The 14,310-nt window shown below is 45.7% G+C and overlaps 6 protein-coding genes across 6 annotated transcripts; 2 read left to right on the forward strand and 4 right to left on the reverse strand.

Annotated features, from left to right (window-relative positions):
* Window positions 1–4,903: 4,903 nt before the first annotated feature.
* On the reverse strand, window positions 4,904–5,349 carry LOC134601370 (histone H2B-like). Its single transcript, XM_063445845.1, has one exon. The coding sequence runs from the start codon at window positions 5,332–5,334 to the stop codon at window positions 4,954–4,956; it is 381 nt and encodes a 126-aa protein (XP_063301915.1). The 5' UTR covers window positions 5,335–5,349; the 3' UTR covers window positions 4,904–4,953.
* A 258-nt stretch (window positions 5,350–5,607) lies between these two features.
* On the forward strand, window positions 5,608–6,022 carry LOC134601371 (histone H2A type 2-C). The gene has a single exon (XM_063445846.1). It carries the CDS (start codon window positions 5,619–5,621, stop codon window positions 6,006–6,008), a length of 390 nt encoding a protein of 129 aa, XP_063301916.1. The 5' UTR covers window positions 5,608–5,618; the 3' UTR covers window positions 6,009–6,022.
* A 967-nt stretch (window positions 6,023–6,989) lies between these two features.
* On the forward strand, window positions 6,990–7,433 carry LOC134601372 (histone H3). The gene has a single exon (XM_063445847.1). It carries the CDS (start codon window positions 7,000–7,002, stop codon window positions 7,408–7,410), a length of 411 nt encoding a protein of 136 aa, XP_063301917.1. The 5' UTR covers window positions 6,990–6,999; the 3' UTR covers window positions 7,411–7,433.
* A 719-nt stretch (window positions 7,434–8,152) lies between these two features.
* Window positions 8,153–8,537, reverse strand: LOC134601373 (histone H4). Its single transcript, XM_063445848.1, has one exon. The coding sequence runs from the start codon at window positions 8,523–8,525 to the stop codon at window positions 8,214–8,216; it is 312 nt and encodes a 103-aa protein (XP_063301918.1). The 5' UTR covers window positions 8,526–8,537; the 3' UTR covers window positions 8,153–8,213.
* Window positions 8,538–11,581: 3,044 nt separating this feature from the next.
* On the reverse strand, window positions 11,582–11,950 carry LOC134601835 (histone H2B 1.1-like). The gene has a single exon (XM_063446337.1). The coding sequence runs from the start codon at window positions 11,948–11,950 to the stop codon at window positions 11,582–11,584; it is 369 nt and encodes a 122-aa protein (XP_063302407.1).
* An 819-nt stretch (window positions 11,951–12,769) lies between these two features.
* LOC134601375 (histone H1B-like) lies at window positions 12,770–13,467 on the reverse strand. Its single transcript, XM_063445849.1, has one exon. The coding sequence runs from the start codon at window positions 13,450–13,452 to the stop codon at window positions 12,811–12,813; it is 642 nt and encodes a 213-aa protein (XP_063301919.1). The 5' UTR covers window positions 13,453–13,467; the 3' UTR covers window positions 12,770–12,810.
* Between the last annotated feature and the right edge of the window lie 843 nt (window positions 13,468–14,310).

Below are 14,310 nucleotides of genomic sequence, written 5' to 3' on the forward strand. Positions count from 1 at the left end.
TGCTAACAATTCCCTGTCTCCGATGTCATACCTGCTTTCAGGCCCAGAAAGTTTCTTGGAAAAAAAACCACAAGGATGTAACGGTTTATCCACCCCCAACCTTTGTGAGAGAACGGCACCTACTCCTGTCTCAGAGGCATCGACCTCAAGTAGGAACGGCAAGGACGTATCAGGATGGACTAATATTGGAGCAGAAGCAAAAAGTTCTTTGAGATTTTTGAAAGCAACGAGAGCTTCAGTAGACCAAGTCTTAGTATCAGCCCCTTGTTTGGTCATATTGGTAATAGGTGCAATAATAGAAGAGTAACCCTTAATGAAGCGCCTATAATAATTGGAGAACCCAATAAACCTCTGGATAGCCTTGAGTCCCTTAGGCAATGGCCAATCTAGAATAGACTGGAGTTTGTCAGGATCCATCTTAAAGCCTTCCCCAGAAATCACGTATCCAAGAAAATCTATCTGGGTCTGGTCAAAGCTGCATTTCTCCAATTTGCAGTATAAGCCGTGTTGTAGAAGTTTGTGTAATACCTTTCTGACTTGTCTATGGTGGGTCTCAATCTCTCTAGAGTGTATGAGAATGTCATCCAGGTATACAATAACACAATCCTGTTGAAATTCCCTAAGAACTTTGTTAATCAGATCCTGGAATACTGCCGGTGCGTTACAAAGGCCAAAAGGCATGACCGTGTACTCATAATGCCCGTAGCGGGTATTAAACACAGTCTTCCACTCGTGACCTTGTTGAATTCTCACCAAGTTATATGCCCCTCTGAGGTCCAACTTGGTGAAAATCTTAGAACCTTTTAGCCGATCAAAGAGCTCGGTAATCAAGGGGATCGGATAGGCATTCCTAATGATTATTTTATTCAAACCTCGGTAATCAATACATGGTCTGAGTGAGCCATCCTTCTTTTTAACAAAAAAAAATCCAGCCCCGGCGGGAGAAGAGGATCTCCTAATGAATCCCTTGTCTAAATTCTCCTGAATATACTCCTCTAAAACAGAATTCTCTTTAATGGGTAGAGGATATACATTACCCCTGGGGGGCATGGTGCCGGGCAAAAGATTAATTTTACAATCAAAGGTCCTGTGTGGGGGTAGGGTATCAGCGTTCTTCTTATCGAACACTGCTTTTAAGTCTATGTACAGAGGAGGTATCTGTCTCCCTGTAGACTGGGTAGAACTATCTGGTGTGTTAATCATAGCCAATGGAGACACCCTGCGTAAACACCTCTCCTGACAACCCTGGCCCCATGAGATTATCTCCCCTAATTCCCAATCGATAATAGGGTTATGTCTCTTTAACCATGGGTAACCCAGGACTATGGAACAGAAGGAGATGAAATGAGCATAAGTGATAAGTTCTCCTCGTGTAAGATACCAATAGTTAAGTTAATGGGTATAGTCTCACGAGAGATAACAGGCTCAAGTAAAGGTCTACCATCTATGGCCTCAACGGCCAAGGGTGTATCCCTTAACTGGGATGGGATAGTGTGTTTAGTAGCAAAGACTTGGTCGATAAAATTCTCAGCAGCTCCGGAATCTATCAAGGCCATGGTCTTTAGCATTCCCTTCTCCCACGTTAAAGAAATTGGTAGCAGAAGCCTGTGATCTTTATAATTATGCGTAGAGGACAAAATAGAAACACCCAAGGCCTGTCCTCTAGAGAAACTTAGGTGCGGGCGTTTCCCGAGCGAGTAGGACAATTCAGACACAAATGACCTCTGGCTCCACAATACATACATAAACCCTCCCTTCTCCTGTACTGCCTCTCCTCCTCAGAGAGGCGAGTATTGCCTATCTGCATAGGTTCAGGATACAGTGAGGTATTGGAATCAGGACTTTGAAATGTAGGAGCTAATTTAAAGGCAGGTCTGAAGTTCCTCTCTCTAGTGTTCTGTCTCTCTCTTAAACGCTCATCAATACGAGAAATGAACGAAATTAAGTCCTCTAAATTCTCAGGAAGCTCCCTAGTAGCAACCTCATCAAGGATAATATCTGATAGCCCGTTCAAAAATACATCTATATAAGCCTGCTCATTCCACTTGACTTCTGCCGCCAGAGACCTGAACTCTAGTGCATAATCCACAAGTGTTCGGTTCTCCTGTCTCAGGCGCAACAGTAATCTGGCTGCATTAACCTTCCTACCAGGAGGGTCAAAAGTTCTTCTAAATGCAGCTACAAAGGCATTATAATTATATACCAATGGGTTATCATTCTCCCATAGTGGGTTGGCCCATCTCAGAGCTTTCTCAATGAGTAGGGTGATAATAAATCCAACTTTTGCCCTATCTGTGGGATAGGAGCGGGGTTGTAGTTCGAAGTGGATATTAATCTGGTTCAAAAAACCACAACACTTCTCCGGTGAACCACCATAACGTACAGGTGGGGTAATACGGGAAGAGGCACCTACAGTGGCTACCTCTAGACCAGAACTTACAGGAGAGATGGAAGTAGTACGGGTCTCCTCAGGTGGGTTATTGGCACGAGATAATAGCGCCTGTAGTGCTAGTGCCATCTGGTCCATTCTGTGTTCCATGGCATCAAACCTGGAATCAGAGGGACCAACCTGACTGTTTGTACCTGCAGGATCCATTGGCCCTGTCGTAATGTCAGGATCGGGACAGGGATCCAACACGCAAAGTACAAACAGGACAGGGTACGTATACCGGACCTTAGAATGGCCGGACTAACGTACGGAGAGTAAAGAGAATGGTCAGAAACAAGCCGAGGTCGAGGGAACGAGAGGACAGGTGAGCGAGGAACAAGCCGGGTCAAGGATACCAGAGGGAAACAGAGTAAGTCAAACTAGCCGGGTCGGAACCAAAGGAATAACTGAAATCGCCAGAGCACTGTGTGACTAGACAGGCTAGAACCACGACAGGGCAATGAGTGAATGGGAGAAACAGGTTTAAATACCCTGGTTACAGTGAGTATACCCGCCTCCGACGAGTCCTGAGTGGCTTCCAGTCACTTGAGTGACAGATCGGTCCGGACTGACGTCATGACGTCGGGCAGCGTGCGTGACGTCATAAAATGAGACGGATCCCTCGCGGCCGGCGTGAGAGTGTCTAGGGGAGCCGCGAGGGATGGAGGAAGCCGACCTGCTGGAGGAGTAAACTACTAAGTCTCTACCTATTTCGGAGGTAGAGGCTTCAGGTACCCTGACACCTACCTGACGTGTGCATCTTGTTAAATCTTGGTAAATCATTTAAACTAAACGAGAACCTAAGCTGTCAAAATATTGATCTCATTAATCTAAAAATGTGCCTTGACAAACGAATGCCACGACTTGTACTGCAAATGTCTATCAATTTTTCTTGATGTCGCTGTTGTGGCGCACCAAGGCTTTTTGTTACTTTTGTGCACAACAAAAATAAAGAATTAAAAAAAAAAAAAAAATGTGTTAGTATGAGTGAGATGAGTGAGTGTGTGTCTGTCAGTGAGTGTGTATGTGTGTTTATGTCTGTTAGTGTGTGTGTGTGTGTGTGTGTTTGTATGTCTGTTAGTGTGTGTGTGTGTGTGTGTGTGTTAGCCTGTGAGTGTGTCTGTTAGTGTGTGTGTCTGACTGTGTGTGTGTCTGTTAGTGAGTGTGTGTGTGTGCTAGTTTGTGTCTGTTAGTGACTGTGTGTTTGTCTGTTTGTGAGTGTGTCTGTTAGTGTGTGTGTTTCTGTCAGTGAATGTGTGTGTGTATATTTAGAATGCGGGGCGGAGGGAAGGGTTGGGTGTGGGTGGCGGGGGGGAGGAGGGGGGCGCCTGAGTTTTGTCCTGCCTTGGGCAGCACAAAACCAGGATACACCACTGCCTGGGAGTGAGAGCACTCTGTTCAAAGTTTTATCGGATCACGGTGGTTGCCCGATCCGATTAGGAGTTGCAGACAAGTTTTGTTGTAGCTCCCTGTCAAGTCACACCTCCCTGCATGTGACTTGCACAGCCTTCCATAAACACTTCCTGTAAAGAGAGCCCTATTTAGGCTTTCTTTATTGCAAGTTCTGTTTAATTAAGATTTTCGTTTTTGTTCCTTTCATGCAGGCTCTGTCAATCATAGCCAGTGGAGGTATGGCTAGGGCTGCATAAACATAAACAAAGTGATTTAACTCCTAGATGACAGAGAATTGAGCAGTGAGACTGCAGGGGAATGATCTATACACTAAAACTGCTTTATTTAGCTAAAGTAATTTAGGCGACTATAGTGTTCCTTTAAGGGCTAATCGTAAAGCCAGAGCAATCTACATACAATCTATTTATCTGATATAGAATTGCCACACATAGAATCTCAACCCATAAAAATAAATAAAAAACAATATAGCAAGAAATGGATTGTCTTCTAAATATTGCTAGTAAATTAAAATTTCACTGGGTAATCACTATAAATGTATGTCACAAGACAGTGCTAGCTGGTAGGATAAAGTAATCCAAAATAGCTATCCAGAATGTATGAGCCCAAACTTAGATACTTTGTTATATTCATAAACAGAATTGAAGATTCATTCCAGATACGATCTGCTGTGTAACTCACTAGCCTGTTCAACAGTTAGTATTGTCATAGCGCTTAAGGTTTGATTGTTTTCAGGAGCAGTCCTTACATTTATCACTTATTTGGCACATAGTCTATGGAAAGCCAGTTTTAACTATTGTAGTGTATATATATATTTTATATTGCTACCCGACGATCTAGGAATATTAAGTAAGGGGTCTATTTGGGCAGGTTTCCATGAATGGAGCAGGTTTTCTAAAGACGGATTTCAGTTTACGATCCATCTAGCAGGGGAAGGCAATTCAGACCTAGTGGTACAAGACAATCTGAGCAATATGTGAGATTCACTAAACAGTGAATACCGAGAGCAGCAGAGATGATACTAGTGGGTTTATCACGAGGATTAGAGCTCTGACAGACAGTGTGGGTGGCTCTTATAAGAGCCTTTGGGTTTATAGTAAAGTAGAAGAATGCCATTACTTGGCGCTGGTGTACTTGGTGACAGCCTTGGTGCCCTCGGACACGGCGTGCTTTGCCAGCTCTCCGGGTAGCAGCAGGCGCACGGCGGTCTGGATCTCCCGGGAAGTGATGGTGGAGCGCTTGTTGTAGTGAGCCAGGCGAGAGGCTTCTCCTGCGATGCGCTCAAAGATATCATTGACAAAGGAGTTCATGATCCCCATGGCCTTGGAGGAGATACCGGTGTCGGGGTGGACCTGCTTCAGCACCTTGTACACGTAGATGGCATAGCTCTCCTTCCTGGTCTTCCTACGCTTCTTGCCATCTTTCTTCTGAGTCTTGGTCACGGCTTTCTTAGAGCCTTTCTTGGCGGCTGGTGCGGACTTGGCTGGATCAGGCATGATCTACGCTGTTTGCTGGAAATACAATGACGGTCTGCGCGCTCCGACGGCTTTATTTATAGGCAGGCCATGCAAATTAAGCCCTTCCGCTTTCCGTGATGGGATTGGTCAACACAGACAGGTGACGAAACGATGTCATAGTTTCAGCAATTGATTGGTATCCTGTACAGCGCGTGTCTAATTGGCTGCTTGCAAAGCCATCCAATCCCAGAGCAGAGTGTGTCTATAAATAGCCCGTGTAAAGGGGGGTGAGGTTTTATTATCAGCGAAATTCTAGAACCAACATGTCAGGCCGTGGAAAGCAAGGAGGAAAGACCCGTGCAAAGGCGAAGACTCGCTCATCCCGCGCTGGTCTTCAGTTCCCAGTCGGCAGAGTCCACCGTCTGCTGAGGAAGGGGAATTATGCAGAGCGTGTTGGAGCCGGTGCCCCCGTCTATCTGGCTGCAGTGCTGGAGTACCTGACTGCTGAGATCCTGGAGCTGGCAGGGAATGCCGCCAGAGATAACAAGAAAACCCGCATCATTCCCCGCCATCTCCAGCTCGCTGTCCGTAACGACGAAGAGCTCAACAAACTGCTGGGAGGAGTGACTATCGCCCAGGGAGGTGTTTTGCCCAACATCCAGGCTGTGCTGCTGCCCAAGAAAACCGAAAGTCATAAATCAAAGAGCAAGTAAAGCGGACAGCTGCTCCACCGGTCTAGACTAAAAACACAAAGGCTCTTCTAAGAGCCGCCCACAGTCTCCACAAAGAGCGCAACCATCTTCCTGTATCTACTCTCTCTCACACACACACACACACACACACCCCATGAACGTGTAACAAGTCAAATAGGAAGCGTTCTCGTCCTGCACTCAGTCCCATTCTGTATACAACATTCCAACTCTAGAACGCGAGCTAGAATCAATGTATACCCATGATACGTGCAGCAGCATCGAGTTAAACATTGGGTCAAGTGTATATAGTTTGCATGAGCCTCTATTGCTAAGGGGGGGGGGGGGGGGAATCTCGCTTACTTAGGGTCGTCCCCCTCCCTGTCTGAACATGCTGCGTGAAACTTAGGATAAGATTCAGCTCTACAGATCCGATCTCTGGCTGCTGGATGCGTTAGCTCTGCCTCAACAGCATGGACTCACGGCCGCACAAGGGGATTATTGTTTCAATGAGTGGCTGCCTGGTAACATTCCCTGCTCTGTCTCATGTAGCTCGGTTATAAGGCGGCTGGGCGTACTGTGAGTCCTTTATCAGACGTGATCACACTAAGAATCCCATGTAAAGAAGCGGGCTCTCTGCATGTGTTAGAGGTGTATGTCCCATCTCCCCTTGGTAAAGCCTACACACTAGTTAATAATTCTATTGGGAGTAATACGGCCATTACTGCCCACTGCCAATCCTATCAACTAGTAGCGTCTATAATAAATGCTGTCAGGACAGGAGGACTCACTGAAGGACTAGATCCCTTCTTTGAAGCAGATGATTTGAGCGGGTATTTTGAATGAGGGGGAGGGGATAAGCAGTTGATTTGAGCGGGTATTTTAAAATGAGTAACTATTTGTGTTCAGCCAATCAGAATACTCCACCCACCTGATGAACCAATGGAAACGCCGTGCCTGGCTATAAAAGCTCGGTCTTGTAAGCGCAGACTTCATTCGCGCTCGTTTTGTTACGATGGCCAGAACTAAGCAGACCGCCCGTAAATCCACCGGAGGCAAGGCTCCTCGCAAGCAGCTAGCCACCAAAGCTGCCAGGAAGAGCGCTCCAGCTACCGGCGGAGTGAAGAAGCCTCACCGTTACCGGCCGGGAACTGTGGCTCTCCGGGAGATCCGACGTTATCAGAAGTCCACCGAGCTGCTCATCCGCAAGCTGCCTTTCCAGCGCCTTGTCCGTGAGATCGCTCAGGATTTCAAGACTGATCTGCGCTTCCAGAGCTCTGCCGTCATGGCTCTGCAAGAGGCTAGCGAGGCTTACCTGGTGGGTCTCTTTGAGGATACAAACTTGTGTGCCATCCACGCCAAGAGGGTCACCATCATGCCCAAAGACATCCAGCTGGCCCGTAGGATCCGAGGAGAGAGAGCTTAAACTCTTAACGTGCTCACACAAACACCACAAAGGCTCTTTTAAGAGCCCCCAAATCTGCACTGGAATGAGTTTAAACACTTTTATATGCACGGTCTTTGTATCCTCTGCACATCACTAAATATCTAGACGTATTCAGTTTCTTTCTTTTATAAATCAACAAACAATGCCCCCCGGGTAGATATAGTAGCTGCTTGGCTATTTTACTCGGAATTTTACCTTCACAGATTTTCAGTGAATAAACTCATCTAGTAGACAGTAGAAGCGAATTACTCTATTTACAAGCGATCATGTGAATTGGCAGCAGGTAAAGGAGTACTTTATATTTGCTACGGCTTGCTTAGAGGAAAAGAATACATGTGTATTTATATACAGCTGGTCATAATGTTTCTAATGAAATGGCTTTAAACTGCAAGCATGTTATAAAATGTAAGCAACAGTAACTATATTCAATACTTCTAAAATCTTGGCAGTCTGTCTAATCTAAATGCACTGCACTAGATCGCAATGTTGAGTGATATAGCGCTACAATTACTAGAAATCGAGTGCTAACTGCAGACAAATCGATGTGTAACTAGATAATGACACGATCTCAATAACCATTGACTCTACATAGGAGAATGTTATAAACTCAGATCTCGCTCTACCAATACCATGTTTGTACTTTCCGATGTGTTTGAGCAGTAGAAGGCAGTTTGTCAGATATAGGGTTGAAATGATTAGATTTACTCTTTCAGTGAAAAGGTGGGTGGCCCTAAAAAGGGCCTTTGGGTTAGTGGGGTATGCGGTAAGGCCGAGTCAGGGTTTTAACCTCCGAAGCCATAGAGAGTGCGGCCCTGGCGTTTAAGGGCATAGACTACGTCCATGGCGGTCACAGTCTTCCTCTTGGCATGCTCGGTGTAGGTGACGGCGTCCCGGATAACATTCTCCAGGAAGACCTTCAACACCCCGCGAGTCTCTTCGTAGATGAGGCCGGAGATACGTTTCACTCCTCCTCTGCGAGCCAGGCGGCGGATTGCAGGCTTGGTAATGCCCTGGATGTTGTCACGCAGGACCTTTCTGTGCCGCTTAGCGCCGCCTTTCCCGAGACCCTTTCCGCCTTTACCTCTGCCAGACATGGTTCTGTTTTTCTATCTGCCGGAAAAATACATCTATATAAGCCTGCTCATTCCACTTGACTTCTGCCGCCAGAGACCTGAACTCTAGTGCATAATCCACAAGTGTTCGGTTCTCCTGTCTCAGGCGCAACAGTAATCTGGCTGCATTAACCTTCCTACCAGGAGGGTCAAAAGTTCTTCTAAATGCAGCTACAAAGGCATTATAATTATATACCAATGGGTTATCATTCTCCCATAGTGGGTTGGCCCATCTCAGAGCTTTCTCAATGAGTAGGGTGATAATAAATCCAACTTTTGCCCTATCTGTGGGATAGGAGCGGGGTTGTAGTTCGAAGTGGATATTAATCTGGTTCAAAAAACCACAACACTTCTCCGGTGAACCACCATAACGTACAGGTGGGGTAATACGGGAAGAGGCACCTACAGTGGCTACCTCTAGACCAGAACTTACAGGAGAGATGGAAGTAGTACGGGTCTCCTCAGGTGGGTTATTGGCACGAGATAATAGCGCCTGTAGTGCTAGTGCCATCTGGTCCATTCTGTGTTCCATGGCGTCAAACCTGGAATCAGAGGGACCAACCTGACTGTTTGTACCTGCAGGATCCATTGGCCCTGTCGTAATGTCAGGATCGGGACAGGGATCCAACACGCAAAGTACAAACAGGACAGGGTACGTATACCGGACCTTAGAATGGCCGGACTAACGTACGGAGAGTAAAGAGAATGGTCAGAAACAAGCCGAGGTCGAGGGAACGAGAGGACAGGTGAGCGAGGAACAAGCCGGGTCAAGGATACCAGAGGGAAACAGAGTAAGTCAAACTAGCCGGGTCGGAACCAAAGGAATAACTGAAATCGCCAGAGCACTGTGTGACTAGACAGGCTAGAACCACGACAGGGCAATGAGTGAATGGGAGAAACAGGTTTAAATACCCTGGTTACAGTGAGTATACCCGCCTCCGACGAGTCCTGAGTGGCTTCCAGTCACTTGAGTGACAGATCGGTCCGGACTGACGTCATGACGTCGGGCAGCGTGCGTGACGTCATAAAATGAGACGGATCCCTCGCGGCCGGCGTGAGAGTGTCTAGGGGAGCCGCGAGGGATGGAGGAAGCCGACCTGCTGGAGGAGTAAACTACTAAGTCTCTACCTATTTCGGAGGTAGAGGCTTCAGGTACCCTGACACCTACCTGACGTGTGCATCTTGTTAAATCTTGGTAAATCATTTAAACTAAACGAGAACCTAAGCTGTCAAAATATTGATCTCATTAATCTAAAAATGTGCCTTGACAAACGAATGCCACGACTTGTACTGCAAATGTCTATCAATTTTTCTTGATGTCGCTGTTGTGGCGCACCAAGGCTTTTTGTTACTTTTGTGCACAACAAAAATAAAGAATTAAAAAAAAAAAAAAAATGTGTTAGTATGAGTGAGATGAGTGAGTGTGTGTCTGTCAGTGAGTGTGTATGTGTGTTTATGTCTGTTAGTGTGTGTGTGTGTGTGTGTGTGTGTTTGTATGTCTGTTAGTGTGTGTGTGTGTGTGTGTGTGTGTTAGCCTGTGAGTGTGTCTGTTAGTGTGTGTGTCTGACTGTGTGTGTGTCTGTTAGTGAGTGTGTGTGTGTGCTAGTTTGTGTCTGTTAGTGACTGTGTGTTTGTCTGTTTGTGAGTGTGTCTGTTAGTGTGTGTGTTTCTGTCAGTGAATGTGTGTGTGTATATTTAGAATGCGGGGCGGAGGGAAGGGTTGGGTGTGGGTGGCGGGGGGGAGGAGGGGGGCGCCTGAGTTTTGTCCTGCCTTGGGCAGCACAAAACCAGGATACACCACTGCCTGGGAGTGAGAGCACTCTGTTCAAAGTTTTATCGGATCACGGTGGTTGCCCGATCCGATTAGGAGTTGCAGACAAGTTTTGTTGTAGCTCCCTGTCAAGTCACACCTCCCTGCATGTGACTTGCACAGCCTTCCATAAACACTTCCTGTAAAGAGAGCCCTATTTAGGCTTTCTTTATTGCAAGTTCTGTTTAATTAAGATTTTCGTTTTTGTTCCTTTCATGCAGGCTCTGTCAATCATAGCCAGTGGAGGTATGGCTAGGGCTGCATAAACATAAACAAAGTGATTTAACTCCTAGATGACAGAGAATTGAGCAGTGAGACTGCAGGGGAATGATCTATACACTAAAACTGCTTTATTTAGCTAAAGTAATTTAGGCGACTATAGTGTTCCTTTAAGGGCTAATCGTAAAGCCAGAGCAATCTACATACAATCTATTTATCTGATATAGAATTGCCACACATAGAATCTCAACCCATAAAAATAAATAAAAAACAATATAGCAAGAAATGGATTGTCTTCTAAATATTGCTAGTAAATTAAAATTTCACTGGGTAATCACTATAAATGTATGTCACAAGACAGTGCTAGCTGGTAGGATAAAGTAATCCAAAATAGCTATCCAGAATGTATGAGCCCAAACTTAGATACTTTGTTATATTCATAAACAGAATTGAAGATTCATTCCAGATACGATCTGCTGTGTAACTCACTAGCCTGTTCAACAGTTAGTATTGTCATAGCGCTTAAGGTTTGATTGTTTTCAGGAGCAGTCCTTACATTTATCACTTATTTGGCACATAGTCTATGGAAAGCCAGTTTTAACTATTGTAGTGTATATATATATTTTATATTGCTACCCGACGATCTAGGAATATTAAGTAAGGGGTCTATTTGGGCAGGTTTCCATGAATGGAGCAGGTTTTCTAAAGACGGATTTCAGTTTACGATCCATCTAGCAGGGGAAGGCAATTCAGACCTAGTGGTACAAGACAATCTGAGCAATATGTGAGATTCACTAAACAGTGAATACCGAGAGCAGCAGAGATGATACTAGTGGGTTTATCACGAGGATTAGAGCTCTGACAGACAGTGTGTGTGGCTCTTATAAGAGCCTTTGGGTTTATAGTAAAGTAGAAGAATGCCATTACTTGGCGCTGGTGTACTTGGTGACAGCCTTGGTGCCCTCCAAGGCTGTCACCAAGTACACCAGCGCCAAGTAATGGCATTCTTCTACTTTACTATAAACCCAAAGGCTCTTATAAGACACGCGTGCTTTGCCAGCTCTCCGGGTAGCAGCAGGCGCACGGCGGTCTGGATCTCCCGGGAAGTGATGGTGGAGCGCTTGTTGTAGTGAGCCAGGCGAGAGGCTTCTCCTGCGATGCGCTCAAAGATATCATTGACAAAGGAGTTCATGATCCCCATGGCCTTGGAGGAGATACCGGTGTCGGTGTGGACCTGCTTCAGCACCTTGTACACGTAGATGGCATAGCTCTCCTTCCTGGTCTTCCTACGCTTCTTGCCATCTTTCTTCTGAGTCTTGGTCACGGCTTTCTTAGAGCCTTTCTTGGCGGCTGGTGCGGACTTGGCTGGATCAGGCATGATCTACGCTGTTTGCTGGAAATACAATGACGGTCTGCGCGTCATTGGTTCTGTTTTTCTATCTGCCGGAATGATACGGGATACACTGCAACGCTCTCCTTATATACACCACAGGCGGACCGAATGGAGAACTGCAGCACATGGGGCGGAGTTAAGTCGCGCCCTCATTCACATTTTTTTTTTCCCCCCTCTTCCCTGAAATGGTTCTGTCTCTTGAACATAAAGTTGTGTAAACACGAAGGATGAAACAAGATCGTGACTTTTATTTTTATTTTTTTTAAATCATGTATTTAGTGTTGCTTTGAAAGTCGGCTTATTCACAGCACACGGAATCACTTATTTCCTACGGTTTGATCATCTAAATAAGCGCCCGGTTCCCAAGTGAGAGAGGGCGATGGCAGTCCCTTTATTATCACCATGTAAATATTCAGCTCGACAACAGCCTTAATTAGTCTCTGCTTTATCATCTTACTGAACAGGAAATAAAGCCAGTATGGCTACTTTGGATGGTGATATTCTATAGATTATATGCGTTTCTCACTCAATTCTGACTAAAGTTGGCCTTTTGCAGTTTAATGAATCTCCCACAATATCTTAGCAAGGAGGGAATTTCAACTTCCCACAAAAAATAATAAAAACATTTTATAAAGAGTAGCACTGACAAGGTACTTTCTATTTACATCCCAACGAGGTATTTTCTAGCACTAGATCCTGCTTTACGAATGAGAAATGGTGTGTGTGACATTCTATAAAATAAACACGTGCCTATCACAAATATAGCTCTTAAAGGACAAGGTGGTGGCTCTTAGAAGAGCCGTTGGGGCTTTTAAATATAAATTAAAACAAGATACGAGCAGGGCTTATTTTTTCTTGGGAGCTGCCTTTTTAGCCTTTGCTGGACTCTTAGCGGCTTTGGGCTTGGCTGCCTTTTTAGCCGGGCTCTTTGTTGCTTTTTTAGCCGGACTCTTCACTGCCTTCTTGGGCTTGGCGGCTTTGACTTTCTTGGGGCTCTTGGTGACTTTTTTAGCGGAGGCTGCCGGCTTCTTGGCCTTCTTAGGGCTCTTCGCGGCTACCTTCTTCACTTTAGCCGGAGACTTGGAGGCTTTCTTTGGGGCGGGCTTCTTGACTTTAGCCGGTGCCTTCTTGGGCTTTGCAGCCTTGTCTTTGCTCTCCGCCTGCTTCTTGTTGAGCTTGAAGGAGCCGGAGGCTCCGCTACCTTTGACCTGGACGAGAGTCTCTTTAGTCACCAAGCCCTTGAGAGCCAGCTTGAGGCGGCTGTTATTCTTCTCCACATCGTAGCCAGCGGCGGTCAAAGCCTTCTTCAGGGCTGCCAGGGACACCCCGCTGCGCTCTTTAGAGGCGGACACAGCTTTAACAAGGAGTTCAGACACGCTGGGACCGGACGGCTTGGCGGCTTTCTTGGCGCTGGATGCCTTCTTGGGCTGCTTCTTCTTAGAATCGATTTCAACCGCAGGAGCGGCAGCAGGAGCAGTTTCAGCCATGATCACTATTCACTATACCGATCAGTCAATAATTCCATCCACTGCCGGCTCTCATTTATAGATCTCAAGCTGGCATCCTATAGGCTGATCTAAGCCTGCTCTGATTGGATACAGTCTTATGACACACCCTTCACTTTCCCTTCTCCTGCTTTTCACACACTGCTCTCACTCTGTGTTTCCGAGTGGATACAACTAATAGATTTTACTGAAATAAGAGAACGGATGTCGATGTCATCCATCGTGAAATGTACTAAACTATCTAATCTAGAATTTATTAGCAGTCTCATGGCTCCCGAGGGCTGTCACAATGTAGTAGAGCTGGGGAAAGCAGACACAACTCGTTTGTGATCAGCTTGATGTTTTCCAGAAACATTATTTCCAGAACTATTTAAATGATATATTTGAAGGCTTTCTTTCTCAATCTTATTCAGGGAAGGGAAGGGACCTGTGTTATCAAGGTGTGTTGTAGCTCATGTCATAAAGAAACAGAGAAGAGGGATGTTGCACCTCGTTTGTTCAGACAGTAAACTCAGGCAGTATGTAGTAAGATCATAGCATATAGTTGATATTTAATTTGCATAATCTTTATTCTATCTATTTATTCATTATCCTCTGAGTCTAACAGCAACTAAAACCAGTTCTATATGCTCTGGAAGGAAACTCTGCTCTGTGAATTTGCGTCCCTTGGTCATCTTGAGGTAGTGTGATGACCCCCTTGCCGACCTGCCAGTAGAGCGCTTTTTGGAGGGAAGGTTCAGACTTATTGGAGAAATTGCTTCCTGAGAGCCAGGGGGAGCTCCCTTCCATTTGACTGCAGGAACTCCCACTCTTTGATTGGCCCAAGACCAAGACACAATT

Source organism: Pelobates fuscus, chromosome 3 (genome assembly GCF_036172605.1).
Source record: "Pelobates fuscus isolate aPelFus1 chromosome 3, aPelFus1.pri, whole genome shotgun sequence".
Taxonomy (NCBI): Eukaryota; Metazoa; Chordata; class Amphibia; order Anura; family Pelobatidae; genus Pelobates; species Pelobates fuscus.